Below are 27,901 nucleotides of genomic sequence, written 5' to 3'. Positions count from 1 at the left end.
CACCTGGACAGCAAATGAAAAGTCGTCCTTGCTTATCTAATATGTGGATACTGTGGCTGCGAACTTCATGCACCACAGCATTCTCACGACATTTCCCTGCTTCAGCCACATGATAACGCAGATTAGTCATCGCCGTTCCTATATAACAATGTAATTTTGCACATGTCCCAACACCAGAAACTTGTCTCTTGTCAACATGGGATTTTGGAAATCGCTCAAGACTCAGCTTGAAGGCCCGGAAATCGTCGAGGCCAGCCGCATCAGGAAGGGTAACAGCGCCGTCACTCAAACATCCAACTCAGACTCGTCTTCCTCGTCTTTGAAGCACCAGGAGATTGTGTACGATGTCGAAGTTTCGTCGGAGGTTGCGTCCGAGCCATACATTGACATCGAGGTCAAGTTGACTCCGGAGGAAATTGCAAGGAGACAGACCCTTTTGTTCAAGATCCAAAAGTTTCTCTGGGACGGCGCCGACAAGCACCCAAAGGAGCAGAAGTACTTGGCCAAGCTCGACTTTTTCTTGTTGAGTTCGTCGATGGCCGGATATTTCATCAAGAACTTGAACCAGTCCAACGTCACCACCGCCTACGTTAACGGAATGGACGAGCACTTCAAAATGAACAACAACCAGTACAACTACATGGTCACCTGCTGGACCATCGGGTACATTCTCGGCCAAATCCCGTCGAATCTTATTTTGCACCGTATTTCGGCCCGGTACTACTTGGGCGGATTGGAAGTGTCGTGGGCCATCTTGACCGTTTTGATGATCACCTGTAAAAACCTCAAGTCCATGTACGCTTTGCGGTTTTTCATTGGCTTGTTGGAGTCGGGTTTTTTCCCCGGTATGGAGTATTTGGTTGGAAGCAACTATTCGGCCTCGGAGATTTCCACTAGAAGCGCCTATTTTGCTGTTGCTGGTAATGCTGCCGGTCTCATTTCGGGACCTTTGCAATTGGGTCTTTTGAAAAGGTTCAAGCACTCAAAAATGCCTCCGTTCAAGTGGATGTTTGTCTTTGACGCCGTCATCTCTTTCCCTATTGCCATCTACACCATGTGTGTCGATCCTAATACTCCAAGTACTACCGATGCGTTTTATTTTACTAGTGAAGATCGTCTTGTGGGACTCGAAAGGCGCCGGCGTCTTGGAGCCGAGTTGAACACTAGAAACAAGTACACGTGGAAGAAAATCAAGTCTTTCTTCAACACCTGGCACGTTTACGTGTTCCCACTCTTGTTTTTGGCCTACAACAATTCGTGTACTGCCATCAGTCAGCCTACTTTCACCACGTGGATGAAACTTGACTTGAAGCTTGGACTGTACGAGTATAATACCTATCCATCCATTCTTACCGGAGTTGCCATTACTGTCACTGTTCTTTTGGCGTATTCGCATAACTACATTGGCGGAAAGAAGAACCACTTTTATGTCATTGGTTTTTTCATTCCTCTTATTGTTGGATGTGCTCTATTGGCCCACTGGGATATTCCTAGAGGTCTCCATTGGGTATGTTACTACTTTATTGGTGTCCCACCATCATTCGGTCAGCCATTCATCTTTTCTTGGGTCAATCGGCTCATGTTCCAAGATGACATGAAAAGAAACTTCTTGGTTGTCTGCACAAACGTGTTGGCATATGTTACAGGAGCCTGGGTTCCTATTCTCACCTGGAACACCAACGAGAAACCTAGATATCACACCGGCTTTACTTACACTGCCTGTTTGTCTTCTTTCGGTTTGATCATGACTTTGCTTGCTTGGTATTTAACAAATAGAGATGCAAAAAGAGCTGAAGAGGAGTCTGATGATGTGGAGAGCCAAACAGATGCTCTGAAGGTGACTACTTAAATATTCTATTAAATCTTCTATTAAACGATTCGATATTCTGGACTAACATAAATGTATGGCCCAACAAATCATATTCGTCTTCTTCAATAGATTATGGTCCTTTGAATTCCAGTTTTGTTGAATAAAGCCTAAACCTATAAAAGTTCGAGCTCAGTAACGTCTACATCGAAGTAAACCTGTTGGAAAATTGATTTGAAGCACGCAATATAACACTAAAGATGACAAAGTCATTTTTGGCAAAGGTAAAGTTCGTTCAATTAGTAAATAGCACTGTTGTTCAGACGCAGTAAATATTTTGGCACTAATGTTTCTATTAGTCCCCTAACTGAGCATATTAATCCCGTTCCGCTTCGATATTGTCTAGACTAAGTCATTTAAAGTCTAGAATTTCTCGTTTGAGAATAACTCAAAAGGACTCAGGTCCCTCAATCTCTTGTGTGTTATGTCGTTCTCAGAATGACAGGAATGAAGATTGTTTGATTATCTACAGTTGTCTGGAATATGCATTTCCGAATAGAGTTCAGCACCACAAGGATCCCGAATAAAAAAAGCAACCCATAATAGTAAGAGTTCGGACTGAAAACTGTGATACGTAATAACTTCAAGAATTCTCTCTTTCCTCCTGAAAGCAGGCGAAAAATTGGCCCCACTTAACCCATATCCCGTTGGACGAGTCTATGTCCCTTCATCACTACATCTGTCTAACTGTACTTCGATATTGTCTATGTCGATGATGCTGATATTTTACACACGGATTTCTCCAAAATCTTTCTGCCTTTTACTCCAAGGAAGCAATTTCCTTGACAATCTCGTCGTAGGCCTCTCTGTACTCCTCGGTCTTGTCAGCGTTCTTCTTGGCCTTTCCGCCGCCTGGAACAATAAAGACACAAGAAGTTGGTCTCTTGGTGGCGCCGGCAGATCCCAAATCTTCCTTGGATGGGATGAAAACGAAAGGAACAGCCGAATCTTCACAAAGAACTGGGATGTGGGAGATGACATCTGCTGGGGAAATGTCGCCGGCGATGATCACAAGACCCTTTTCGCCCTTTCTCAAAGCCTTGACGACTTCCTTCACACCTCTCTTGACATGCTTGGCTTTCGATGCTTTTTTCACCGTTTTGAGCACTTTTTTGTTCAATTTTTTGGGAGCAAGAGGCTTGGCGAACGGCAAAACGGCCGACATTCTCTTTTCGTAGTTGTCCTCGCTGGACTCTTCCACTTTGTCCTTCTTGGCCATTTTTGTGGATGCTTTAGGTTGGGTTCTGGAAAAAATGTTTAGCGTTTTTTCGGGATGAGATGGTGGATGCAGTGTGGGTCACGTGAGAGAATCACCGTCATAATGGCCAAAACACCACATTCAAATGTTTGCTTGTTGAATTGGATGGATATTAAGGTAATAGTTTCCTTGGGCTGGGCCTGGGGTAATACTTTTCTGTTCTAGTCTCTCTTATCTCCATTCCTTACTTCTTGCGTCATCATTCCTCTTCATTTCCCCTTTTGATTCTTTCATGCTGCCATTTTCTTTCTCCAACCGGTCCGGTCTCTCTTTATTTGAATCTGCTTTTCTGGCTTCTCCTTCTCTGCTTCGTGACGTTTACTTTCTCCGTAGTCTTTCTCTGACCCAATATATACCTGCATATACACACCACCATCTCCACCTCCACCTTTTCTATTCTTCCCATGTATCTGAAAAATCGGCCTGGCGCCAGATTTCCGGGAAAAAGAAAACAAAACTCGGCTCATGCGACCCAGAATACCCCCGATGTGCTTTTACTTGAAAACCCAAAGCCTCCGTCGTCGCTGACAGAGAATGTCGTGGATGAGGCGAAAGTCAAACAGTATCTCCAGAAATTGTCGCTTCCACAGGAAGAAAACCCCTCCGCATGCATCAAGTTTGTCATTTCCGTTTCGGAAAGCCGCAAGTTCACCCCCGAGTTGCAAGACGAGTGGCAGAAACTCTTTGACATCAGCTCCATCTCCATCTCTGAAGAAAACCCGTTTTCCGTCGACCAGATTGTCACACTACACGGAAATCTACGCCAGGTGCTGTGTGCGGCGTTGTTCTTTTCCTTTTTTCTCTGCAGCAAGGTCAACAACATTGTGAAGACAGAGCCGTTCACACTCAAATCGTCAAATTACCATTTGGATGTTCTAATAGAGGCTAGCCCACTTCAAATGGAGAAGCTAGCGTCGAAGTTCCCGGCCCAATCGATGGATTACAGCGCCTACGACAACAACTTGAATCTCCACATGGCCACGTTGCACGGAGATTTTACCTCGTTGTTCAACAGCATCGTTTTCATTTTCCAGAGGTTTCGCTACGATAAGTATCTTTCAGCCAACGTGGAACAGTATCCCATCACCAGAGCCCATGATGGAGATAAACTTTTCCAGCGGGAAGAGGTCAACAAAGAAGTACTCGCTCGAAACAAGAACGACCTTCTTCAGTACATATACACACAGGCGTATCTCCAGCTGTGAGATTAATCAACAGTATATATATTTTTTATCCACTAGAATCTTGACGTATACATTATCTCCACAGCAGCGTGTCGAGGTTTTCTCCTCAGACCTTGGCAACTGTGGTGCCATTGTGCTTTCTCGAAATCGTAGCAACACGGTCGCCCAACGACAAGGCCAAGCCCTGGCCCTTGGATCTGATGCGGACATGTCCGATGATGGGCCCGTCTGCCTGCTTCTCGATACACAAGTTGGCCAAGGCGTCTTCTCCAAACGAAGACCGCGAATACAAGTTCGCCGCCAAAAAGTGACACTCTTCGCCGACAATTGCACCGGGTGTCAAACAGTTCATGTTGGTTCCAGCCATCAACTCTTCCAAGTACTCCTTCAAGGAGCCCATCTGCGACTTGATGGTAATCTTGTTTTCCCATTCAAACTCGTTCCACATCTTGCGGAAGGCGCTCTCCGTACACGTGGCAGGCTTGATGTAGTCCATAATGTCCACATGCACATCATTCAAGATCACGATTGTCGAGTCGTCCGAATGTTGGCCGTCGTAGACAATGTTTCCAAAAATGACTCCGGTATCGGCAGAAGTCACCTTCACGGTTACCGAAATCTTGTGGAAGCCGTGTGGACCAATGTTGGTGGTAGCAGGCTTGTCCACCACTTTCAAGTCACCCAAAGTGGCAAACTCCACAGACAAGTTGCGCATAGTAGATGTAGTTTGGTTGACCAACAAAACATCCAAGGTAATGTCGAACTGGTGTACCTTGACGTATGCCTCTGCATAGATTGGGTCAGAGAAACCGGTCAATTGCAAGATCTTGTTCAATCTCGACGACAACTCTTCTGTCTTTGTCGTGGCTCCTGCTGCCAAAGTAATATCGTCCGTCGACGTTTTGGAACCAGCGTCGCTCTTTGCAAATTGTCTGAAAACAATTGCATCGTCGATCTGCTCGGCGTTTTCGTGGAAATCCTTGGCTTCGGCCTTTGCCTTCTTTGCTTGTTCGCTCTTGACCTGTTCCTTGTATGCATCCTTGGTGTCTTCCAAGAAACCTTGCGAGATCAAGTGGCTGTCCTCATCGTCGGTTAAAAAGGCAATACATGCCAAAATGCGGTCTGCCGAGTCCTCATCGATTTTCTTAGCCACATACGAAGACTCGCCGACACGCAACATTGACACCATCATCAACAAAGCTTCCGCCTTCAACGCATTCAAAAATTTCTCTGCTGTCTGGAGCTTCTGCAATCTCAAAACAAGCTTGACCAAAGTAGAAGCCAAAACAGACCCCAAGTAAAAGTCGCCGCCCAAAATGAGCTTTCTGACGCGCACAATGTCCTCGTCTTCCGAATTCTCGTAAGTGGACGTCAATGCATTTTCGGTAGCATATGTGCCGTCTGGTAAAACAACAGGTTTCTTTTTTGGCTTTGAAGCAGAGTCTTTCTCGTCGTCATTCTCATCATCGCTGCCATCACCACCTTCCAAGTGTCTCTTCTCACTGGCTAAGATTGGAACTTCGCCAATGGTGGTTCTGATGAATTTCCATGCCTCCTTGATCAAGGACTCGTCTTCGGAGTATTCACCCAAAATCCAAAATGCGCCACGGAAAACCTTGCCTGACTTGACTTCTGGCAAACTCTTGACTAACTTATGGATCACAGACTGTCTCAAGTCTGGGAATTTTTCCACTGCTTCCTTAACAAAAGTAACAACATCATATGCTGCACTGCTCGAAAGGTCGCCAATGGATTCTAACAACAAATCAATCACATTTGTAGCCACCTCACCGAAATTGATTGCGAGCTGATGGATCGCGTTAATCAATAACTGTCTATATTCAGAGCCCTTGTCTTCACTAGACGTTGAGGATCTCAGCAACTCCTTCTTCAACAACTTGACAATGTCTTCGACATTTCTGCTGGAAACCAACTGCAATGCCACGTGGAGGGCCTTTTTCCGCACGTCGATATCTTGGGTCGACAACACATTCAAAACGTCTAGGGACAAGTTTTGCAAAAGGCCTGGGTGGGTTTTGTTTAACTCGTTAATGCGTTCCAAGGTGATGATTTTCACGTTGTTGTCGGCTTCTTTGGTGGCCAATTCCACGAACTTTGTGCCTGCCAAAATAATCGATTGCGAAGATGACGAAATCACACTCAAGGTGACAGCTGCTTCGTAAACCACCAGGTTGGAGGAGCTTTCAATGATTTCTGTGATCAATTGCACATACTGGCTCTTCAATTGGGAAGAAGAAGCTGCATCCTTTCTAATAAATTCGACAAACGCCAATTGCAAAAGAGGATCAAAGGTCTCCAAAGAGGGGATACTCTCTTGCATGTACTGTAAAGTGGCATCTCTGTTGACTTCACCCAAACACACGAAGGCGTTCCTCTTGCACACGGAGTCGAACTCCTCGGCCAAAAACGTGTAAATCAATTCTGGGGCGTCAGGAATCAAGTGGTCGGAGACCTTGAAGATGGAGTAGAGAGCGAAAACGGCATTCTTGCGCACATATGCGTGGCGGTGCACCAAGCACTGGCGCACGTTGGGCACCAAGGTCTCCAACAACTCTGGTTCTTTCAACTTACACAAAAACCGCAACGTGTTGCCTCGAATGTACTCGTTCGGGTGCTGCAAGTCATGCTGGATGGCATTGCACACGAGAATCATCTCGTGGCGCATTTTGCCGTGCTCGTCCAACTTGGGACACACCTCCCAGTAAAAGTACAACAACTTTTTCAACTCCTTGTTTCTTGAAGGCATGACAAAACGAATAATGTGCATCAACAAGTCGGGCATGGCGTCGCCGTTGAGCACCGTCACGATGATGCGCTTCATGGTCAAGATCTTGACGTCATCTTTGCTTTTTTCCAAAAGAGACTTGAATTCAGACACCGACGTTTTGGCCGCAGTATTGGGCTCGTAGATCAAGGTGTACCCAGTGTCAGACATGGTCGAATACGGATAAGAGAGGTCTTTCTTGGGCAGAAAAGGAAAAGACACGATTTATCGGCGGGCTCGATCGAGTTGGCTGAGTGGATCTGGCGTGTAGATGTGTTTTAGACACTCTGGAAGTGGATCGAGGAAAAAACAGGGTCACGTGCCACACGTCACGCGGGCGCCAAACAAGAGACGGAAACAGACGCGCACAATGAATAATTAGACTAGTTTGAATTTCTCAATGAATAACGTAGAATTACCGAATAGTTTTGTGCCTCGTATGTATCATGGTAGAGGGCGAGAGAGAAATATGGGTTTAAGAGGTGGTAGAGGTGGAAGAGATGAGAGGTGGTAGAGGTGGTAGAGATGGCATATTGTGCGGTCCATGGCATTTTTAGTTGGGACCAGCAAATCACACTATTGTAAGAAGACGAAAGTAACTAGGATGGCGGGGAGATGCAATTTTCGTTCATGCACTGAGAAGCACAAAAGGCTCTTTCGAATATTTCTTCACAGAAAAGAATCGACTCAGGTAGGCAAGAACTCTTCAGGTACACGAGCGAACGTTGAACAGCTTATGAAAGAGAGTACGACAAACAAGCGTGTGATATTGAAACAGCTGAGAAGCCCCACTTTGTCTAAAACACTTGTGATTTGCCCTTTCCTCAGTATCCCTCTATCCTCCACTCTACTCCTCATCGCTCGAGTCCGGATTGGCAAGGAAAAGATGTGGTTTCTCTTCATCGCTCGCATCCTCGTGTATGCTGAATGCGTCTGTTTCAGCCTCACTATAGTTGTAGCCTGGATGCTGGTAGAAGCCGTCGCTGGGCTCGGCCACTGATCCTTCTGAATCAGACGATGCTGTGGTTTCACGTGTTTGCACACTCTGAATGTCAGACACAGACGCAGTCCTGCTGGCTTCTCCTGGCGGCGTTCCGGCAACGGCCATTGGTGGAGTAGACAGAATCGACGTCGTAGGCGTGACTCGTCCGGGTATACTGGCCGTCAGCTGCGCACGGCGGTTGTTCTGAGTGCTCGACCTGCCAAGCGATCCGAACCGGTTTGTGTCAGCCACCTCATCCACTTCAGCCGCGAGCAACCGCGGTTGGAGATGGCCGTGCTTCAACTCGACCCCACTGGTCTTTTTCATCCGTGGAGACATGGTGTTTCCGAGGCGCGTGAACCGGCCAGAAATCGCCATCGTCTTGCGGTCTAATGGCATGATCCCTGTCGGAAGTTTCCACTTGCCAGGCCCCGTTTCGTTGTACGCAGTGCCTGCATTGCGCCGGATGGTCTGGACGTAGCTACAGCGTTCTCCTTCTCCTGGGCGAAGCGAGAACGCCCGCTTGAGAGTGGCAAGGTTGACATGTCCTCCAGATAGCGCACTGCTGGTTGAACTTACCGACAGAACGCGCTTGTGTAACAGCTCTGGGCGCTTCCCTGCGACATTCTCGGGCTCAGGAAATGTGTAGCCAAAAGAGAAGTCCAGCGGCGATTTTGTGATGGGTGCCAGACTTGGACTAAGTGCAATGCTCGGTTCGGCAGACAAGCCCACCGGGCTTTGGGGAATAGTTAGGTTTTCCTGGTTTTTGAAGTTCTCGCCCTCCATGGGGAGATCGAGGGGTTGGTTGAGTGGGAGATTGTCAATATGAGAAGGAATCAGAGCAATTTCCACATGCGAAGGAACCAGAGCAATTTCCACATGAGAGGGCACCTGGGAAATTTCCATGCTCGACACGTTCACGTCGTCGATCTGCGGGCTCAGGTCCACTTGGGTCAGACTGACCTGGCCCAGGCTCATCTGGCTCAGATTGGCCTGGCCCAGACTAAAATGGCTCAGACTGGACTCCATATGCGACGGAATCAGATTCGTTAGCATTCCGCGCCACATTTCGGGTCCACCTTCTCTCTCTTCTCTTTCGTGAACGGACCTGCTGTCTGTTCTTTCTCGATCATCCACTTTCTCGCTATCTTCAATACTCCCACTTTCGCCTCTGTTTTCTGGTCCTGTTTCATATGCACTAGCGAAACTGCTTTCTGTAGACATGGGCCATTCGCCTTGCTGTCGTTCTGACCACGACTGAGCTGCAAGAGGCCCAAAATCGTTCGGACTGGTCAATTCCAGCTCTTCTCCCAGGCCGTCTTGCAGAAACGTTTCTACTCCATCTTTTGGGTATGGCCGCAGTCCGATTTCGTGTTCGAGCCTTCCAATGATGTCATCGAGTGCATGGGTGCTTTCCTTCTGTGTTTTTTGATTTTCACCAAGCTTGTCGCTACTACTGTCCGACGGCGGTGGGCGCCGGTGCAACAGCCGCAGATGAGTGGACAGGTACACGGGAAGAGCCGGCAAATGTTCCGGTGATCGAGTGCGCTGAGCTGTTACTGCTTCAGGGTCGAGCCGATTCTGGTTTTGTCTGTTCTGGCGCATTTCTCTATTTTCGAGCGGCAGCTCGGGCAATCGCTCTTGCAGCAGACTGTAATGCTCTCCAAGCTGCGGCTGCAGCCGTTTGTTGTAAAGGGGCACACGCGAGAGCGGCGTTTTAGCCGCCAGGTTATTGTTGTTGGCGTTTGGATCCAAAGACAAGCGGGGACGAGGCAGGGGCGATTTTGACGTTCCCAGAGTCGCAGCTCCAGATGAAATCGACTCCTGAGCGCCTAGTTTGGGCATCAGCGCCATTCGGGGCATTGGTGAGTGGTCTTTTCGATCATGTTCGGCAGAAAAGATGGACAGGATTCGGGAGCCGAAAAGGCGGGAGACGCGCTTTTCTTTGTCCATGGCAGGCGCAGGGCGCAGAATGTAAGACTGGGGACTGCGTTTTTCGATGAGAAAAGGGGAAAGAACCGGGCAAGTTTGCTGGCGGATAGAGTTTGAAGAAGAAGGTTGGAGATGGTGAGACGCGCACGTGACTCGGCATTGTGGTGAAGTATGGGGACAAGACGGGAAGGACACGACTTTGAAGAGAAGAAGCATACAAAGAATTGAAGATTAGATGATGATATAAAATAAAATGAAAGGTAAAAAAGAGTCAAGAAGGAATTGGAGATGTTTGATTTAAGGAAAGGAGATTGATTGGTTGGGTAAGCAAGAAGTCCATAATCAATTATAAGACAGAAGAGCGAATATAGTTAAGGTAGCTAAATTCAAGCTAGATTGATATACGGATCGACAAACCGAATCCAGATGAAAGTACTCTTCTAACTAAGCATAAAATCTGTGTGTAGAAATCGTCTCGCAGATCAAATGGCCCAGCCACAGGAATTCTATGTTTCGTCGATGTCAAAAAGTTCCTTCGAATTCACATTACCTTCTCGTTTAACATTTTATTAACCTCTTCATCTCTTTACTGGTTTTTTGTGTCATTTGGTGCCACTTTTGCCAAATTTTAGTGTCTACTTCACTGAACCACAGATGCAATTTCCAGACAAACCAGCTTGACCGTCTTCTGGGGCTATTCTGATAAGGATAGTTTGATAAAGGTTAGTGTAGGTTAGTGTGTTTTAAGTTAGACATGCATACTGTCGCCATCAAGTCTGAAAAGAGAACTTATGTCGAAAGACAAGCCGAACACTACTATACTTATACTTTCCGAATTACTTCAGCATGCAATTGAATGTGACATTAGAGAAGCCTAAATAGCCATCATCTGTTTGAATTTTATTAGCATCATGAGGATTCTGCAGAAGTTCAACATTTAAAGAAGATCAATAGATTCATATTCGGCTTAAAAGATTGAACTACAATTATACCCTGACAATTGGCCAAAGTGCCTAATTTCGGGAAAATTCAGAGTACATTAAGTGATACGTAATTTAATTACAGTGAAAATAACCAAGGTTGACCAAATTATGATCTGGGAGATCTCGCCAAGTTGTAACCATAACAGCTTTGACTAGAAAGATTTGTAAAATAAACACCCTTTTTTAAGAGCTTAACTGGCTAAACTGAAATGTAAAGACTTCCTAAAATACGCCTGTCAGATCCTCTGTTGATACTGAAGTGAAAGTAACTGAAGCCTCAAAAGAGACTGACGTCTCTTCCTAGATGTCAATGACGTGAATAAAGACTTACAACTTGTCCAGACATCAATCACCTATATGTCAAAAGTAAGCTATTAAACTACACTAGACTATATTAATTATACTATAATATATCAAGATTATTTTAATTAGCCTTTATGCTAAACTAGATTATATTTATACGATACTCTACAGTGGGCATTAGTACTTTTTCTGGACTAAACACCTGCTTAGAGCTTTAAGATTTTCGTTGTAATCTAGATTTCCAAGAAACCTCAATTGCAATTTAACTTCTATGGCAATTTAACTTCTGACTCTGAAACCGTGAATATTAAAACAGTCAAGTTACAAAAGCAAACCGAAATTCACCAATTCCACCATTTCTTCTATTCATCTGCTTCGATTCCATTCTGCACCATTCTTCTCTGCATTATGCTCACGAAAAATCCATTGCTTCTTCTCGCGCCAACAATCTTTTTCACCTAAATCTTTTCCATGTCTGCCACAGGTATGTCAATTTTCTATCGCCAGAATCAAAAAAGCGCCTTCTAACCTCAGAAACCCCCGACTACTCCATTGCCAACCCTAGTGTGGTGGAAAAATACAAAACCGCCGGTAACATCGCCAACAAGGCCATTGCGCAAGTCAGAAACGCCTTGAAAGACGGCGCCACCGTGTTCGAGTTATGTGAGATCGGCGACAAAGTCATGAACGACGAGCTTGCGCTCATCTACACGTCGAAGAAGTCCCGCAAGATTCTGAAGGGCATTGCTTTCCCCACATGTGTGAACCCCAACAACATTCCGGCGCATTTGTCGCCTGAGAGCGCTGAGGACTCGAGCAACTTGACATTGAAGGACGGCGACGTTGTCAACATCATGCTTGGTGTCCAGGTGGACGGATTCCCTTCGATTGTGGCGGAAACCGCTGTGGTGGGCGAAAGTAAGGAATCGCCAATTACTGGCGCCAAAGCCGACTTGCTTGCCAGTGCCTGGAATGCGTCCGAGGCTGCCATTCGGACTTTGAAGCCCGGCAACAAAAACTGGGACGTGACCAACGTTGTTGATGCCGTGGCCAAGGACTTTGGAACCACCGCGGTCCAGTCAATGTTGTCGCACAACCAAGAGCGCAACGTCATGTATGGACCAAAAGAAATCATCTTGAACCCTGCCAAGGAGCACAAGTCCAAGATGGAGTCGTACAAGATCGAGGAGTTGGACGTCTACGGTTTGGACATTTTGATTTCCACCTCCAGCGACGGCAAAGTGAAGAAATCGAACTACAAAACGACATTGCACAAGTTGACCGGAAACTCGTACTCATTGAAGTTGAAGTCGTCCCACCAAGCTTTGCGTGAGTTCAAGGAGAAGGTGAATGGTCCTTTCCCTGCCAATGTCAAGATTTTTGAAAACCCAAGAAAAGTTCGTACTGGCTTGATCGAATGTGCCAACCACGAAGTCGTTTTGCCTTACGAGATCATGGAGGGTAAGAAAGACGACTTTATTGCTCAATTCTTCACCACTGTGGCTGTGACTAAGAATGGTATTGAAAAGTACACATCCCCAACTTTTGTTCCTGAATTCTACCAGACAGACAAGAAGGTGACCAGCGAGGACATTGCTGAGTTGATCAAAACTCCTTTGTCCCTGAAAAAGGCTAAGAAGAACTAATCATGTCTCCATTGACGTTCTTCGTTCACAGGATAGTTAGTGAATATAAAATGAGAAAAGAAAGAGGTTCTGGTAGACATCTTCCGGTTATTTCGGGCGACTCTTGAACAAAGTGATGATTCTTCGTTGGCGGATGTCTTTATTTAGCTTAAGGCGAAGTTTTTGAACGTTCATTGAGATATTGATCAAGCATATACATCAGAATATTGAAAAAAAGGCCTTCATTCCCCTATGTTCCCTCTTCATATAATGAACGTTCTCTTGCTTTCCTTTTAGCCATACCATGCGTGTCGATAAAAATGAAGTCACTAATCATATAATAAGACCAAAAAATACAAGACTATAAGCATATTTATTATTTTCAGCCTGCAATGACTTACAGAGAGGTTAAGAGTCCAGTTTCTAGAGGATTTCACTAGAAAGAGCCTTTTTCCAATTATTATCATCAGCTACTTGCCTGGCCAATAATAAAACGTGATTTATCTCCGCATAAAATTTTGAAAAGATCTAAACGAAGTTCCATTCTATTCTTTCAAAAATATTGTTTCTTTACTAGACAATTTAGTGGCTGAATAGATGTATAAGAGTAATTTTCTAACTATTGATTATGCACTTCACAAAGGATGATGATTTTTTATCTGATAGAAAAAGTCGATCATAGATAACCAAAAAAGGTGTTTGATTTCAGCTTGCAAACTGTTATTTCTCGACCAGTAAACCTTTACATTTATCCCCATTCCCACAATGGAATACTTATAGCTGCTTCCTATTACAGTGGGACATTACTTTTTCAGCATATCTATCATTCGCCCTATAAATCTATCCTCTTTCTGGGGCCTTCTTTGAGATGGTTAGTATTTTGTTTTCTTCCCTATGTATAGGCTACATATACTAGACTCACTTGAGAAAAAATGACAAGTCGCCATATTCTGGAGAAAAGTGGATTCGTATTTTTATGGGGCTCTCACCCCGGTCTACCGGAAATTAATTTTCCTCGCATAAGCTGGACTGGCGATTACTAGAAACGGTGGAATCTTCTCGTGGTATTCTACTAATTTTTCTTATTTTATTTTCGTTTTTCTTCCTTTTTTATGTTGGCTTTTATTTTTCAGGGCCATTATTATACTTTAATCGTGTAAATGGTTCAACACTCAAATGGAATGCAAGTCTCAGTATAGAGGCAGTAGACGTAGACCTTAATACTCTATTTATTTATTTTATTTATTTATTTATTTATTTTTTGTCAATTTACGAATCCATTTCACCAGTGGAATAATTTCTGTTCATATGCCTATATTGATCATCGCATACCAATTACTGTGTCAATTTCGAAGACGCAATCCTTTTCCAATTTCTTTCGGGCCTCTTTCCGTTTAGTTCCAATTTTTGCTGTGATTTCCAATCCATTTCTACTTGCCTTCCCATAGGCCACAATTTCGCCAAGCCAACTTGGACTGATTTTCTCCAACTATGTACCCATATTTTATCACGTCCATTCGCGATATCAGTCCGCGCACCAAAAAGATATTTCCACCTCTCGTCTTTCCAACAAGAAGACCGGCCACTGGCGAACTGCCCATTGTATCACAAAACAACCGCCATTTTCTTTTCTGGCGCCCCTGCTTGGCTTGTTTTACTTTTCCCCCCCCATTTATTTATTGCCACTTTTGGCCGTTCTAGCTAAGCCAGCCTACTTTTCCCTTCTACCGCTTTACCCGCCTACATTTTCTGCAACACCCTGGCCACTTTACACACGTGTCGACGAAAACCACACTTACGCCTTTTCCCAATATGTCTGAAACTCCACGGCGCCGCGGCAGACCCAGAATCGTGCGGCCCGAAGGTGCACCCAAAGAACAAAAGAAACGTGGGCGAAAGCCAGGATCTCTCAACAAAAAAACCACCGTGGCGCTTGCCCGCCGCTCGTCGCCGCGTGTGGAGGCGGCAAACTCGGCGCTGCTATTGGCGCTGCCTTTTGCTTCTGGTGCAAACGGCCCAGACCCTGTTTTGGCGCGAGTGCCAGTTCTTTCCGCCGACGGCTTTGTCGAGCCCGAGTTGGCGCCCCTGCGGCCTGGTATCTCCGGATTCCCGCTAGAAGCGTTGCCGCCCAAGGCGAAGAGACCTGTTCTGGGCGGCAGAGGCCGCAAACCCAAAAACCGCGGCACCACACCCGAGGAAAACGAGCGAGACGCTGCCGCACAGAAAGTAGAGGCTGCCTACCGCCAATCGCTACAGACGCCACGGCTGGAGCTGCTCACGGCCGCGTCCGAGATCCGCACGGGGCCCCGTAAACGCGGGAGACCCAGAAAAGACGGACTAGCAGCAGATCACACAGATACAGACACTGCTCACATAAAAGCTGCAGACGGCGAATACTCGGCGAGAACACCCAGCACGCCGCGCGGCGCCAAAAGACTCAAAACCAGGCTCAAAGGTCTGCCGCAAAAGGGCCGGCTCTTTATAGCGCCCCAGCCAGAAGACACGACGCAAAACGACGACTACTGCGCCACATGCGGCGGAACTGGCGAGTTCATTTGCTGCGACCTGTGCCCGAAGTCATTCCACCTTCTTTGCTGCGGCCCGCCGCTCCGAGAAGTGCCCGAGGACAATTGGAACTGCTCCGAGTGCCGCGCCGCCCAGGGCATGACGCAGCGCCGCCTGTGGAACTCGGTGGGTGTTTTTGGCGCCCTTCTTAATGCTCTCCACGGACGCAACCCGCGTGAATACTGTCTTCCGCGGAGGCTCCGAGAAAACACCTTTATCGACGTTTCCGCTGGGCCAAGCGGCCAGTACACCGATGCGCTGTTGAAGCCAGAGCGCACAAGCCGTGCGGACGAGTTGGACATTGATGCGCTCTACGACCGTGCCGGCAGGCCGTTTTTGTGCCACCGGTGCCGCATGTCGGGCCGGGCCAACAAAACGCTCGTGGCATGCGACTACTGTCCGCTCAAGTGGCACCTCGACTGTCTTCCCGAGCCCGTGTGCCTGGCCAAGACGTTGGGGATGAAGTGGCGCTGTCCCAACCACGTGGCACTGCTCTATCCGCTCAACTGGCACGAAACTCGCTTTTTCCGGGATACTCCCGTGTTGGATCTGGCTTTACATGCGCATTTCCTCAAGATCGCCATGGCCAGCAACTTCCTCATAAAGCACGAGGACCAGCCGTACATTGCCGACGCACGTACGCCGCTGTTGGCTGAGTATGTCCAGTACCAGAAACAGGACTTTGTGTCGAATACCACGCGGTTTGTCGATGCGGCGCAGAAGGATGGCGACAATCTCATATGCGATAATGACGATGACACGGCGCCGCAGTTCCGCGTGCCTGACTTCATGCAAAACTACTACGTCGATGGGCGAATCGTGGCACGCAGCTCGCGGCGCCTTGGCAAGATTCTTCTCATGACAAACGCCGACGATCCAGACAAGACGCCGTTCATTTACCGCGTGCCGGAGCGGCAAGTGCTTTTGGATTTTTTGCGCACTCGGTCGAAGCAGCTGATCATGGAATCTATTGGCCAGTACGAGCAGCGGGCACAGGCCGAAGCACAGCGTGACGCGCTGGTTGCTGAAGACTTGGCCGCCCTTGCGGAAAAGCCAACAGAAAAGGTGGTGGAGCATGCGGATACAGAACACGCTGTGAACAACAGCACAATTGCTGTGCGTGTGGAAAAAGTCAGGTTGGACGAGTTGGTGGTTGCAGCGGCTGCGCTTGAAAGCGAAGAAAACACATCGAAGGGACTTTTGAAGGAGAGTGAAGGCAAGCGGACTGAGACTGAAAATGACAGTCAGACATTGAAGGACAATGTTACGTTGGACTCGAATGGCTCGGATGCTTCTAATGGCCAAGGAGAGTGCCGCAAGCCAGAAAACGGCCGCAGCCCAGAAGCAGTCGCTGCTGGAAGTACGGGCTCCAACAAGGGCTTGGGTGGAATTGCGGCTAATGTAGACTATCAAGAGGGACATTTTGACAATGGCAACAAGCCGACGCTCCCTGAGATTTCGGCAGATGAGATCAGCCAACTTCGGCAGGTGAAAAAGCTCATGGATGCAAAGGGCCACAAGGCACTTCTAGAGTTCTTGCGGAGCTAGTACATAGTCATTGCACAACTGCATGAAACAGTAATATTACCATCTCATGAGATGATCTGAATGAGCAATACTATTGATTGACTTGTTCAATTAGGTTTAAGGTTGAGTTGCTTGAAACGTCAGTGTGAACCTTTCAACCAAAATGATTCAATCGTAAACAAATCTAGGAGTAGAAAATTGTAGGTATTTTATTCTGAAAAGCTAGGAGTTATAAACCCAATGAAAAAAAAAAGTTATGGATGTATTGCTTCAGTTGTAGTACAATACAAAAGAAAAAAATTGATCTTATCAAAACTTGAGTCGACCTCCCTTTTAATATCAGGGACTTAATCCTCTTGTTTCTGTCTTTTTTTTTTTTTTTTTTTTTTTTTTTTTTGAAACACATCATGTTAGTATCCCAAAACTTAAATTATCTTTGTTCATTTTTATTTTCTGAGAAGATCAATTTTTTTGTCTTGCTTCCTTGTTACGACTACTTCAAATTAAAGACCAAAGTAAATGATGGTATTTTCTTTCTGCTTGACCTTTTCTCCTCTATCGTGAGAGCTCAAACCACAAAACCCTAGCCTTGAGCTTTGAATAGACCTCATAACTTCAATGTTAAAAACATACGTATTAACTCGGTCGATTGAATTTGCCTTTCTTGTAATTTCTGACATTACATAATCTTCAACAGCTGGAATACTCAGCTTTTTGATTAACTTAAGTAGCTTGTATTTTTGTAATCTTCGACCAAGCATAGTTTACGGAATAGTATTTGTATCTGTCTCATTTGAAGATATGGCAACCAAGCCAAGCCTATCAAATTGAAGGTGCAAACCAGATCTAATCTTGCACCCGAACTACAGGTAAATACTACTATATTGCAATCGTTGAAGCAGTAGCATTAATGATAAATTTCCCGTTGGATCTAACAATTTGCAGACACGTAAACTCAACAAGCAAGGTATTCTATCCACATTTATTCCATGACTAAAATGCATCAGTGTATGTACAAGAACCTCAGCGGAGGCGGTTTTTTGGCACAGCGACAACAGGAATGTCTGCTGCGTCCACGGGCGTAGCCTTGGTGGCGTCGACAAGCTTCTTCAAGATGTCGTTGTGGTCTGTGAAAAGACAATCAATGTCCTTTTTCGATCCATCGGTGCCGTGGATAACGATCTTAGAAGGCACCTTGGCAATCTCCTCTTTGGTTTGCGCCCTCACTCGTGTGGTGACAAAGTCAACGTGCTCATTGTGGAACTTCAACACGGGCAAGTTTCGTCTCCAGAAATGCTTCAAGCCTGCGGCCGGCTTGAAAACGTTTTTCAGAATCAAAATGAGCTCGAGCTTTTTGATCTGCGGACCTAGTTTGAAGGCATTTTCGGGTGTTCCGGCAATGAGATTCAACCGTGCAACCTGCTTCAATATTTTTGAAGAGGGCAAGTTTTTGAACATAGACGCAGACATGGCGGTTGGATTCAAGATGGAAGGGCATTTTTTTCGGTCTTGGATATGTGGTCACGTGAGCACGCTTGCAAGTGTGCAGTCTATGTTAACTTTTCGTAGGCCGAAGTTAATTATGGATGTTTGGATGGGCTGGAAATGTTAAATTTTTGTAATTTGGTTTTTTTAGCAGAGTTGAGGTGACGTGGACTTTTTTGGCGTATCCTGTTGAGAAAATACGTTGAGAAGCTGGTGTTTTTTTTTTTTTTTTGAGAAGATAAATTAAGGAAAAATTTACATAATTTTGTAATTAGAAGTATGATAAATCTTGTAGTAGATTTACCAGTATGCTGAGTTCACCGATTAGGAATCTCTGTAAACGAATGATATAGATAGTTATAATGGAATATCTAGAATTTCAATGGTGTTTCTGAGACATGCTTAGACTAGATCACTGATTGTACTTGAAAGAATTAGAAATCGAGAAGGTGCACCTATAGAATTTTAATCCTGAAGGAATTAGATGGTAAATTCTCTGGCCAGTATTGGCCCGTAATGAAGGTTATGAAAGATTTGATTCTTCCTTCATCGTTTTTCTCCATGGATATGACAAAAGTTCCGTTTTAGAGGTACTTGTCAGTTTGATCCTTGACAGTTGTCAGTCTCCAATATTCTCTTGCTGGCGATAATCTATTGACTACCATTGACATATTCAACTGCTTTAAGTTACTGAAACATTGTGTGCTTTCTTTGGTTGAATTATTTACTCTAGCATGGTATTCTACAAATGATAGGTTGCACTAGCTGACCCTTTGGAAACTTGGAAATCATTGTCTATAATATCCTACTAATATTTTGTTGTTGAAGAAAGTGTAAGGCTCCGTGTTTACTCTATTTGGTATTTTGTATTATCAGAGATTATAACTTCTATCTTCACTCTAATTTTGAGCTAGCTGGTTTCTCAATTGGATTTATAGTTTGCTGTTTAGGACTCATGTGGGGTTTTCCATCATGGTTTCATTTGAAACGATCAGAATTCCTCGGGATCTATAGACATGGATCCCAATAATAGTAATAGCTAACGAATTGGATTGGAAATAGTTACTTAAGTTTGTTTCGAAACAGACCGTAGTCTAACTTCAGAGGAAACCAGTAAGGAACGTTCACAGTACATAAACTACAATAAGAATAGGCACAAATTATTCTAGTCTGTAGAATCCATTTGAAAATAGCCACAAGAATTTCTTGCCAAACTCTGATTACCGACAAGATATGTCCCACATTATGTGTGGTCTTCGCCTTTGTCAATCCTATTGTTACTACATATGCGATCAGCCAGTATTATAGTGCATGGGTTTTTTTTTCTTCTTTCAAAGACAGATGAAGAGTAATAGTATAGCTTTCGGCGAGTGATTATAAATGATCTCATATCGAATCTATACAATGCCATTTAGTTTCGAGATTTGGTTGTTCCAAAGGTTAAACTAAAACGAGAGGATAATCTACGCTCCAAACCATTTCAAGCTTTTAAAGTGAGTTGAATTCAAGTAAAGGAAACCATATTAACTAAAAATCGTCTGGGGAGGCTTCTGGTTCGTAGTCTAAAAAGTTCGATAATGATGAACCGATGTCCATGCCACAAGTTTCGTTCCTACAACGCTTTTAGTCCGGGCATTTCGACTATTGGCACAAACTGTCTATTAAAAAATAGAATTTTGAGTAGTAATGAAAACCACAATTTACCAAGGCCCTCCTATTTACAAATAACTCATCTGGCCCATGACTCATCCCAAAAAGGTAAGCGCGGTTCGCTATCAGTAGTGGTCACGTGACTGAGACAATATATAATGGAGAATTGAAGCCGAAAAAAAAAACTCAAAAACAACCACACGAAGAAGAAATGCGGATTTCTCCTCGTCTTTTCCTCTCAAAAGCCGAGCGCTTCGTTCCTAAGTCGGGCGTTTATCCGCAAGGCTTTGCCGTGGGCGGAATACACTGCGGCATCAAAAAGCCCGATGTTTTGGATTTGGCCATGCTCCAGAATACGTCTGGAAAAGATGCTGTTGCCGCTGCTGTGTTCACACAAAACAAGTTCAAGGCAGCGCCTGTGCAAGTTTCGGCAGAAATCCTCGAAAAAAGCGGAGGTGCCATCAATTCGCTCATTGTCAATTCGGGAAATGCCAATGCAGTTACAGGCACCAAGGGATTGGAAGATGCTCGTAGCATGGTGGCGGCTACAGACGAGGCTGCCAAAAACACAAAAACAGCGTCGCTCGTCATGTCCACAGGCGTGATTGGCAACCGGCTCCCGATCGGGAATATCTTGAGCGGCATTCCTGTGTTGGGCCAGCAGTTGGGCTCCACCCACGCCCACTGGCTCCAGTGTGCGCAGGCCATCTGCACCACGGACCTGTTTCCGAAAATGGTCTCGAAGCAATTCTCCTTGAACGGCAACACGTACGCCTTGGCTGGTGTGGCCAAAGGAGCCGGCATGATCTGTCCGAACATGGCAACTTTGTTGGGGTTCTTTGCCACAGACGCGCCCGTGTCACGTCTGGCCTTGCAGCTGATCTTGGCTTTTGCCGTGGACCGCTCCTTCAACTCCATTTCGGTGGACGGCGACATGTCCACCAACGACACCATAGTGGCCATAGCCAATGGCGCAGCAGGAGGACCTCTAATCGAAAACGAAGACACGCCAGCTTTTGCAGCCCTCCGTGGCGAAATCACCGCGTTTGCGCAGCAGTTGGCGCTGTTGGTGGTGCGTGACGGCGAGGGAGCCACGAAATTCATCACCATTCGCGTTGTCAACGCGAAGCTGTACGCCGACGCCAAGTGTGTGGCGCTGACTGTGGCCAATTCCTCGTTGTTCAAGACGGCCATGTTCGGAAACGACGCCAACTGGGGCCGTATTTTGTGTGCCATTGGTTATGCTCCGGTGTCTGGAAGTTCTGTTGACACAACTCGGACCAGCGTCTCTTTTGTGCCTTCCGAGGGCGAGCCGCTCCGCTTGTTGGTCAATGGCGAGCCGGAAACGGTGGATGAGAACCGGGCGTTGGAGATTTTGCAAAAAGAGGATTTGGTGGTGGAAATCGATTTGGGCACAGGCGGAAACCAAGAGGCCACATTCTGGACGTGTGATTTGACCCATGAGTACGTGTCGATCAATGCGGACTACCGGTCGTAACTCTCGGGGATATAGAAGGAAATCAGATAAAAGATGATAACAGAATAGACTTTGAAACAAGTTGAACTAGATAGTGATATCACGTCAAACAGACGCATGCAAACATACAATCAAGAAACTGCCAGAAATTTTTGGCGTTACAATGGATACAGTCTATTTGGCTTGGCCTTATTTCCTTGCCAACAAGCGCTCCTATGTGTTAAACGAGTGAAAAGGATAACTTGAGAACTCGAAGCGCTTCGGTCCAAACGATTTGTCCTGTTCTTGCAACAAAGCTAACAGATTTTTAATGCCACGGCATTGCGGATAGACCTTGTTATTAGACAATTGTATGTTTGTATGACCAGCTGCTTTCAATCATGAAATGTGCGGATTCGACTTGTAATTATTCTGAAAACTTATGCTTACTGACACTATTCTTAAGTAGAAAGATGTATATTCTGATCGAAGCTGTAAAGTACTAATATCAATTGGTCAATTAATCCACTGAAGAAGAAATTACTAGCCTAAACTAATGTATTTCCACCTGAATATTCCAACCAAAGACTGACCAAATGTATAACCAAATTATAACTTAGCAAATACTGTTAGAAACAAGCCAGATAATACCTTACCTGTTGGAAACAGCCAAATTATAACTTAGCAAATACTGTTAGAAACAATTGCGTACGCTAATCAACTCGGCGGTACGCAATAGTTGAAAATATTAATTATAGAGAACAGATAAGTGACATGTCTCTAGTGGAACATACCAACAGTCTGAAATTCACATCGAGGCCAGCCATCTCATAATGCAGTAACCTAAAAAGTGACCACACAAAGGGTTCCCAAGAAGATCTTGGAAAGACAATAAATACCGAGAATTCTACCAAAAGGTCTAATGAAAGTGCTGGTCAATGCTCTACCATGTACTTACCAGCGAACAGCTAAAACGTCTGATTTGTCACCAAGTATTTCCCAAGTCTGATTTGTACTGTAATAGCTTCTAAGTCTTATAGCCATGTGATAGCTTACAGTCTGATTCATAACCACGTAATAGATTGTACTAAGCCTTTATAACCATGTAATAGCTTTTACTACGTCTTATTTATAGCCATGTAATAGCTTTTACTACGTCTTATTTATAGCCATGTAATAACTTGTAGTCTGATTCATAGCATGTAATATCTTGTGCCAAGTCTGCTTTTAACCATTTAATAGCTTGTACCAATTTGTACCATGTAATGCTTGTACTAAATCCTATTTATAGTCATATAATGGCTGTACTAAGTCTTATTTATAGCCATGTAATAGCTTTTAGCAAGTCTGCTTTTAACCATTTAATAGCTTGTATCAATTTGTACCATGTAATGCTTGTACTAAGTCTTATTCATAACATATTTTGTACCAAGTGTTATTGATAACCATCAAATCTGCTTTATAACAGTGATAGCTTGTACCAAGTCTGATTTGTACCAAATCTGTTTTATGGCCAAGTAATGCTTGTAGTCTGATTCAAAATACTTGCCTTACCACAATACTGCCCAAACCTAATCCCAAACACCACGCCAAGCTTGAACCAATCATAGTCAATTCAAACCAATGTTACATCCGCTTTCAGAATTTCAGCCAATCCACTAACACTGACCACTTTCCCAAGTCGACTCCATGTCAGGTTCTATGCACACCAACATCACCACCATGGCGCTTCTCCTGGTGGAACAGCTTCTGGCATATGCAGCGGGCCATGTCTACGCGCACGTGATTGCCATCCGCGTCAACACCCAGCAAGAATCCGACTTGCTTCTTGTGGACTACACCCGCAATTCTGCCCTCAACGAAAGCTCGAGGTTTCCCTTCGACACAGACCTCGAGATGGGGCTCCAGGTGAAAGCGCCCATCGAAATGGTCACGAGGCTCGCGCAGGACTACAGAAAGGTGTTTGGCGGCGACATGTTCGACCGAAACGCCGCCAGGCTTCGGGAGCTGAGCTGGATTGCCATGGCAGGCCTGTTTTGCTTGGTGCGGGCGCAGCTCAAGGTTCTGCGGCGGAAAACGCACTTGGGCGGCTTCACGCGGCTGTTGGCGCTTCTCTCGCTGGCGCACGTGGATTGCGGCGCTTTTGTCCGGCGCTTGGTCGAACACAACCCGCAGTTTCCGAGCGAGGCCATATATGAGAAGTGGTGGGCCCGGTTCCCGCCTGGGACGGCGCCGGCCAAGACTGCTGGAGTATCGCGCGAGCCGCCCAGCCAGCCTGATGACGGCGATCTGGACGGTGGGCATAAGTTCCAGAAACTCAGTTCGGCGCAGCGCATCAAGCTCGAGAAAAACGAACATCTTCGCCAGATGTTGCAGCCGGTGGAAACGCAGCTATTGACGCAGCCGAGCCAGTTCTCGCAGGAGAGCCAGTTTTTGCAGAGCCAGGAGAGAGCGATGAATCAGGTAGATCGGACGAGTCAGAGAGACCAGAACCAGAGAGACCAGAACCAAAGAGACCAGACGAACCACACCATCCAGACTCCTCAAGCGCATGGAGACACCAATGCAACTTCTCCCGGTTCTCCGTTTCTGCCCAGCGATCCTGAAAACTCCCAGTTCAGTCTAGCTGCGTTGAACCGCATTCTCTCGGACTCGCCCGACGAAACAGTCTACTCTACAAGGGCATTTGTGGTGGGGTCTCTTCCGCAAGACCTCACACTCGTGTGCACAAAAAACTACGTGGAGGTTGACGGCGACATTCAGCTTTCAGACCCTCTTGTGAGACCATTGGAGTTGTATCTAGCAGACTCCACCGAAAAAGTCTTGGGTCCAGCCAATTCGCTAGTGGTGCATATCCCAAAGGAGCAGGTTCTTCCTTTTTTTGGTTGCAAGTTCCCCGAGCAATTGTACACGCAGCTTGCGCTGTTCCAAGAACGGTTTCGCCAAAGAAGAAAGCGCTGGGTGGCTTTGGATCTCGAAGCCATATCTGTCGATGGAAGACCAACATGGACGCTACATAAGCTGCGCTTCGAGCAACTTTTGAAAGACAGTTGATTATTCGAACCTTGAAGTAATCCTGCTAGAGACATGAAGTTGGAACTGGAACGTATAATGTAATTCTCTCAGCTCTGGTCTGAGCTGCCATTTCCATGTCTCAGTGCGGTTTCTTTTCGAAATGAGATAGCTTCTAAGATGGAGTTCTCTTCCAACTTCTTAGGTCGTTTTGCCAGTCAAGATTCACCTAATGGAGATGACAAACTTCTTAATGGCAAAGCGTGTGTCAAGCCAATTGCGTCTTCGAGGGCCTTTCAGGACCATAAAAGAATCATGCTGGAAGGAAATATCCGCTCATTTTGGGGAAGCAGGTAATCTGTGGGTGGAGACTGTGTCCGTTTTATAGACTTCTAACTACGTTAGTAATTGGTAGCAGAAATACAGCAGCTGTTTTCAAGAACTTGTGCCTAAAACTAAATGAATGTCTTTTTGTCTTCTTTTCTTAAACACATTATACTGGAAAAAAGAGATCTGTCTAATGATACATCAACCAAGGATTATTTGAATCAACTAGTAATCAAATTTGTGTTAAACAAATCTACGCTTTACTTGAATAGGCGAACTGACAAAATTAATTTATGGACCATCAGTTGATAGATATTACACGTAGATTTCAAGCTATTTTTTCTAGGTCTAAAATGTTTTCTAGCCTCTATTCTAGGTGTCTTCTTTACTAAAGCACGGTAGATGTGAATATACTTCCAAAAGAAGAGAAATCCTATCAATTGTACGGGGTAACTATTAGCTTTGGACAGTTACGTTTATCCAACCCATTCAATTTGTCTTGTTATAGTTTTTTTCTTATAGTTTTTGTCTTCTTTATTACTTACTTCAGAAGAACAACTCCGACACCTTCAACCATCACTCACAACGACGTGCCAGACGCACAGACACTGCCGCAGAAGCTTCTCGACTGACCATGCGACTGACCGCCTCTCTGAACGTCCGCATGCTCCGGTCAATTCCCGACAAGTGGCGTGCCAACTCTGCCACAGGCCACGGAATCGCCCGATAGACGGGAAGAAACTTGCCGTAGAAGGGCATTTGGATCTCTCCCCGCTCGCCCAACTCAAGACAATGCACTACGTTTTGGGCCACAGCCGCTGGTTCAAGCTCCGGAGCCACCAAGGACCAAGGTGTGCGGACGCCACGGAACAAATCGGTCTTCATATGGCCCGGGCAAACGAGCAACGTTTTGATTCCACGCAGATTGACCAGCGGCGGGCCGAGCTCGTATGTGAGCAGTTCGTGAAGGGCCACAAGCCCTGCTTTGGAGGCTCCGTACGCGGAAAGGCGGGCGGGCAGCATGTAGGCTAAGACCGAGCCGATGGTAACGATGTAGCCCCTGCTTTCCTTGAGCATGTCGGGAAGAAACACCTTGATGGTGTAAAAGTTCAGAAGAAGATTGACCCGCACGGTTTTGTCTATGTCAGCCACCGACAAGTCCAAGACGGTCTGGCCGCCCGTGATGCCGGCGTTGTTGACAAGAACAGTGACAATGCCAATGTCGGCTTTGATCCGTTCGTGGCACGCAAGCACATTGTCCATCGACCCAATGTCGCAGCGGTAGTACGTGACGTTGCGGACCGGGTTCCGTGGCTCGGCCACGTCTAGAACAACAACACGGCTGCCCCTGGCGGCAAACTCCGTCACAAGATGGTGGCCAAGGCCCGAACAGCCGCCTGTCACGAGAACAATATCGCGTTTGGCGTCGTATGTGTGGCCTACAAGCCGATGGGAAAGCTTGCGGAGCTGGCGGTGGACCCTGTAGATGAGAGACGAAGGGAGACTCATATGAGGAAAAAAGATTAAGATACTCTGAGTACGAAAGCTAAAAGGTGGTTGTTGGAATTGGTTGTTGATAGGTGGTTATTGGAATTAGTTGTTGGTAGGTGGTTATTGGAATTAGTTGTTGTTGGTAATTGGTGGTTGGTTATTTATAATAATTCGTTGTTATTTAAGTATTTATGGCCTTGGAAACAACCTCTTTGTACTTGAATTAGGGGAAGCTGCTAAGAGAAACAGAAAGAAGGAATAAAAGCCAGAAAAATGAGGTGCAAATGGATGGGTGCAAATAGCGCGCATGAGATTTCTTTTGCCTGAGTCTTGACCAATATCACGAAAAATTGGGCCTCTATTCTATTAATTCTGTCTTTTGTTTTTCTGAACGAGCGCAATCAATCGGCAATGAGAATTCAACCTGGCAAATCATTCGAGAAAGCTTCCAGCCATTCGGTCATAGAGCTAAAAATCATTTGAAATGGATGGTGGCTATCATCAAAAGAACTGAAAATAAGTCTTTCTGTCCGTCTGCACCTCTATGGTATCAAAACAAGGCCATGTCTTACCAAATTAGAGATTGAGACCTTTCAAAGAGTAAAGTTGTTTAAGAAATACGAAAAAAGGATGTCTGCCACTAGTCATAATCGCAAAAACGATATCTTTGGAAAGTTATAGTTGCATGTTGTTGGTGACATGTTGTTGTCTGTCTCTCTTTGTATCGTTAATTCTGTCAAGACCATGCAACAACTATAAAACTGAGTTTATAAGAACGTGCCTGAAGAAGTGATTTAGGAAATTATTGAGTGTTTGAAGGTCATGCAATGAAACATAGAAGCTGACTTTTGATATTTCAATTACATTTGTATGCGTAGTCTTATCCTAAACTATTCGAGCTTACCAGTCCATTGCTCAAGAAAACAAAAAAAGAACTACCATGTGATGGCTACTACTACAGCCCTTAGAGTATGGCTTTCGTAGAAGGGTCTTTCTCCTAAATTTTCTTTTCTCTAAAATGTCTCTCGAATTGTGGCCTCGCTTTCCACTAGAGATTCAATCACTTGACTTGATTTGGTTCTGCAGTATCTGTGGACACTGCATATCCAAGAAAATTCACCACAACACACGAGAAAAAATAAAGAAGCCACATGCCTCACATGTCATTAACGAACATATGCGTTTGAGCATTCTGGTAAACGAAAAGTGTCTAGCCGCTTGAGGATGAAAATCTGGGCCAATTGATTAACCGTGTGATTGGTTTGAAGCGTTTCGGTTATTCGGTTCTGAAAGTTCGATCCTGTAGTTTGCATCATTTAGGCCGATTGGTTCGAATAAGGTGCATGAGAACTGTACATCAGCACATGCATATGCAACAGATGTTAATGATGAAAAAGATAAGAATCAAGGTTTTAGGCCGAAAAGTCCGACTGGTGGCTGCACCTGACAAATGTAACGAAGTGGTACCC

At 45.5% G+C, this 27,901-nt stretch overlaps 11 protein-coding genes across 11 annotated transcripts; 8 read left to right on the top strand and 3 right to left on the bottom strand. All coding sequences in view use genetic code 12, as the record gives it.

Annotated features, from left to right (window-relative positions):
• Window positions 1-196: 196 nt before the first annotated feature.
• Window positions 197-1,849, top strand: FOB63_002906 (uncharacterized protein; the record flags this gene model as incomplete). Its single annotated transcript, XM_002616021.1, has 1 exon — window positions 197-1,849. The coding sequence occupies one exon, from the start codon at window positions 197-199 to the stop codon at window positions 1,847-1,849; it is 1,653 nt and encodes a 550-aa protein (XP_002616067.1).
• A 724-nt stretch (window positions 1,850-2,573) lies between these two features.
• FOB63_002905 (putative integral membrane protein) lies at window positions 2,574-3,128 on the top strand (the record flags this gene model as incomplete). The annotated part of the gene is made up of 1 exon (XM_002616022.1): window positions 2,574-3,128. One exon carries the CDS (start codon window positions 2,574-2,576, stop codon window positions 3,126-3,128), a length of 555 nt encoding a protein of 184 aa, XP_002616068.1.
• Window positions 3,129-3,529: 401 nt separating this feature from the next.
• Window positions 3,530-4,330, top strand: FOB63_002904 (uncharacterized protein; the record flags this gene model as incomplete). The annotated part of the gene is made up of 1 exon (XM_002616024.1): window positions 3,530-4,330. The coding sequence occupies one exon, from the start codon at window positions 3,530-3,532 to the stop codon at window positions 4,328-4,330; it is 801 nt and encodes a 266-aa protein (XP_002616070.1).
• Window positions 4,331-4,415: 85 nt separating this feature from the next.
• SEC26 (coatomer subunit beta) lies at window positions 4,416-7,265 on the bottom strand (the record flags this gene model as incomplete). The annotated part of the gene is made up of 1 exon (XM_002616025.1): window positions 4,416-7,265. The coding sequence occupies one exon, from the start codon at window positions 7,263-7,265 to the stop codon at window positions 4,416-4,418; it is 2,850 nt and encodes a 949-aa protein (XP_002616071.1).
• Window positions 7,266-7,941: 676 nt separating this feature from the next.
• On the bottom strand, window positions 7,942-10,224 carry FOB63_002902 (uncharacterized protein; the record flags this gene model as incomplete). Its single annotated transcript, XM_002616026.1, has 1 exon — window positions 7,942-10,224. The coding sequence occupies one exon, from the start codon at window positions 10,222-10,224 to the stop codon at window positions 7,942-7,944; it is 2,283 nt and encodes a 760-aa protein (XP_002616072.1).
• Window positions 10,225-11,765: 1,541 nt separating this feature from the next.
• FOB63_002901 (uncharacterized protein) lies at window positions 11,766-12,940 on the top strand (the record flags this gene model as incomplete). The annotated part of the gene is made up of 2 exons (XM_002616027.2): window positions 11,766-11,778; window positions 11,829-12,940. The coding sequence occupies 2 exons, from the start codon at window positions 11,766-11,768 to the stop codon at window positions 12,938-12,940; spliced, it is 1,125 nt and encodes a 374-aa protein (XP_002616073.2).
• A 1,791-nt stretch (window positions 12,941-14,731) lies between these two features.
• Window positions 14,732-17,032, top strand: FOB63_002900 (uncharacterized protein; the record flags this gene model as incomplete). The annotated part of the gene is made up of 1 exon (XM_002616028.1): window positions 14,732-17,032. The coding sequence occupies one exon, from the start codon at window positions 14,732-14,734 to the stop codon at window positions 17,030-17,032; it is 2,301 nt and encodes a 766-aa protein (XP_002616074.1).
• Window positions 17,033-18,071: 1,039 nt separating this feature from the next.
• Window positions 18,072-18,623, top strand: FOB63_002899 (uncharacterized protein; the record flags this gene model as incomplete). The annotated part of the gene is made up of 1 exon (XM_002616029.1): window positions 18,072-18,623. One exon carries the CDS (start codon window positions 18,072-18,074, stop codon window positions 18,621-18,623), a length of 552 nt encoding a protein of 183 aa, XP_002616075.1.
• A 1,734-nt stretch (window positions 18,624-20,357) lies between these two features.
• Window positions 20,358-21,644, top strand: ECM42 (glutamate N-acetyltransferase; the record flags this gene model as incomplete). The annotated part of the gene is made up of 1 exon (XM_002616031.2): window positions 20,358-21,644. One exon carries the CDS (start codon window positions 20,358-20,360, stop codon window positions 21,642-21,644), a length of 1,287 nt encoding a protein of 428 aa, XP_002616077.2.
• Window positions 21,645-23,291: 1,647 nt separating this feature from the next.
• FOB63_002897 (uncharacterized protein) lies at window positions 23,292-24,656 on the top strand (the record flags this gene model as incomplete). Its single annotated transcript, XM_002616032.1, has 1 exon — window positions 23,292-24,656. The coding sequence occupies one exon, from the start codon at window positions 23,292-23,294 to the stop codon at window positions 24,654-24,656; it is 1,365 nt and encodes a 454-aa protein (XP_002616078.1).
• An 861-nt stretch (window positions 24,657-25,517) lies between these two features.
• On the bottom strand, window positions 25,518-26,450 carry FOB63_002896 (short-chain dehydrogenase/reductase; the record flags this gene model as incomplete). The annotated part of the gene is made up of 1 exon (XM_002616034.2): window positions 25,518-26,450. One exon carries the CDS (start codon window positions 26,448-26,450, stop codon window positions 25,518-25,520), a length of 933 nt encoding a protein of 310 aa, XP_002616080.2.
• Between the last annotated feature and the right edge of the window lie 1,451 nt (window positions 26,451-27,901).

Source organism: Clavispora lusitaniae, assembly GCF_014636115.1.
Source record: "Clavispora lusitaniae strain FDAARGOS_655 chromosome Unknown tig00000078_pilon, whole genome shotgun sequence".
Taxonomy (NCBI): Eukaryota; Fungi; Ascomycota; class Pichiomycetes; order Serinales; family Metschnikowiaceae; genus Clavispora; species Clavispora lusitaniae.
The sequence above is the reverse complement of the archived record's forward strand: the minus strand, read 5'-3'. Positions and strand labels throughout refer to the sequence as shown.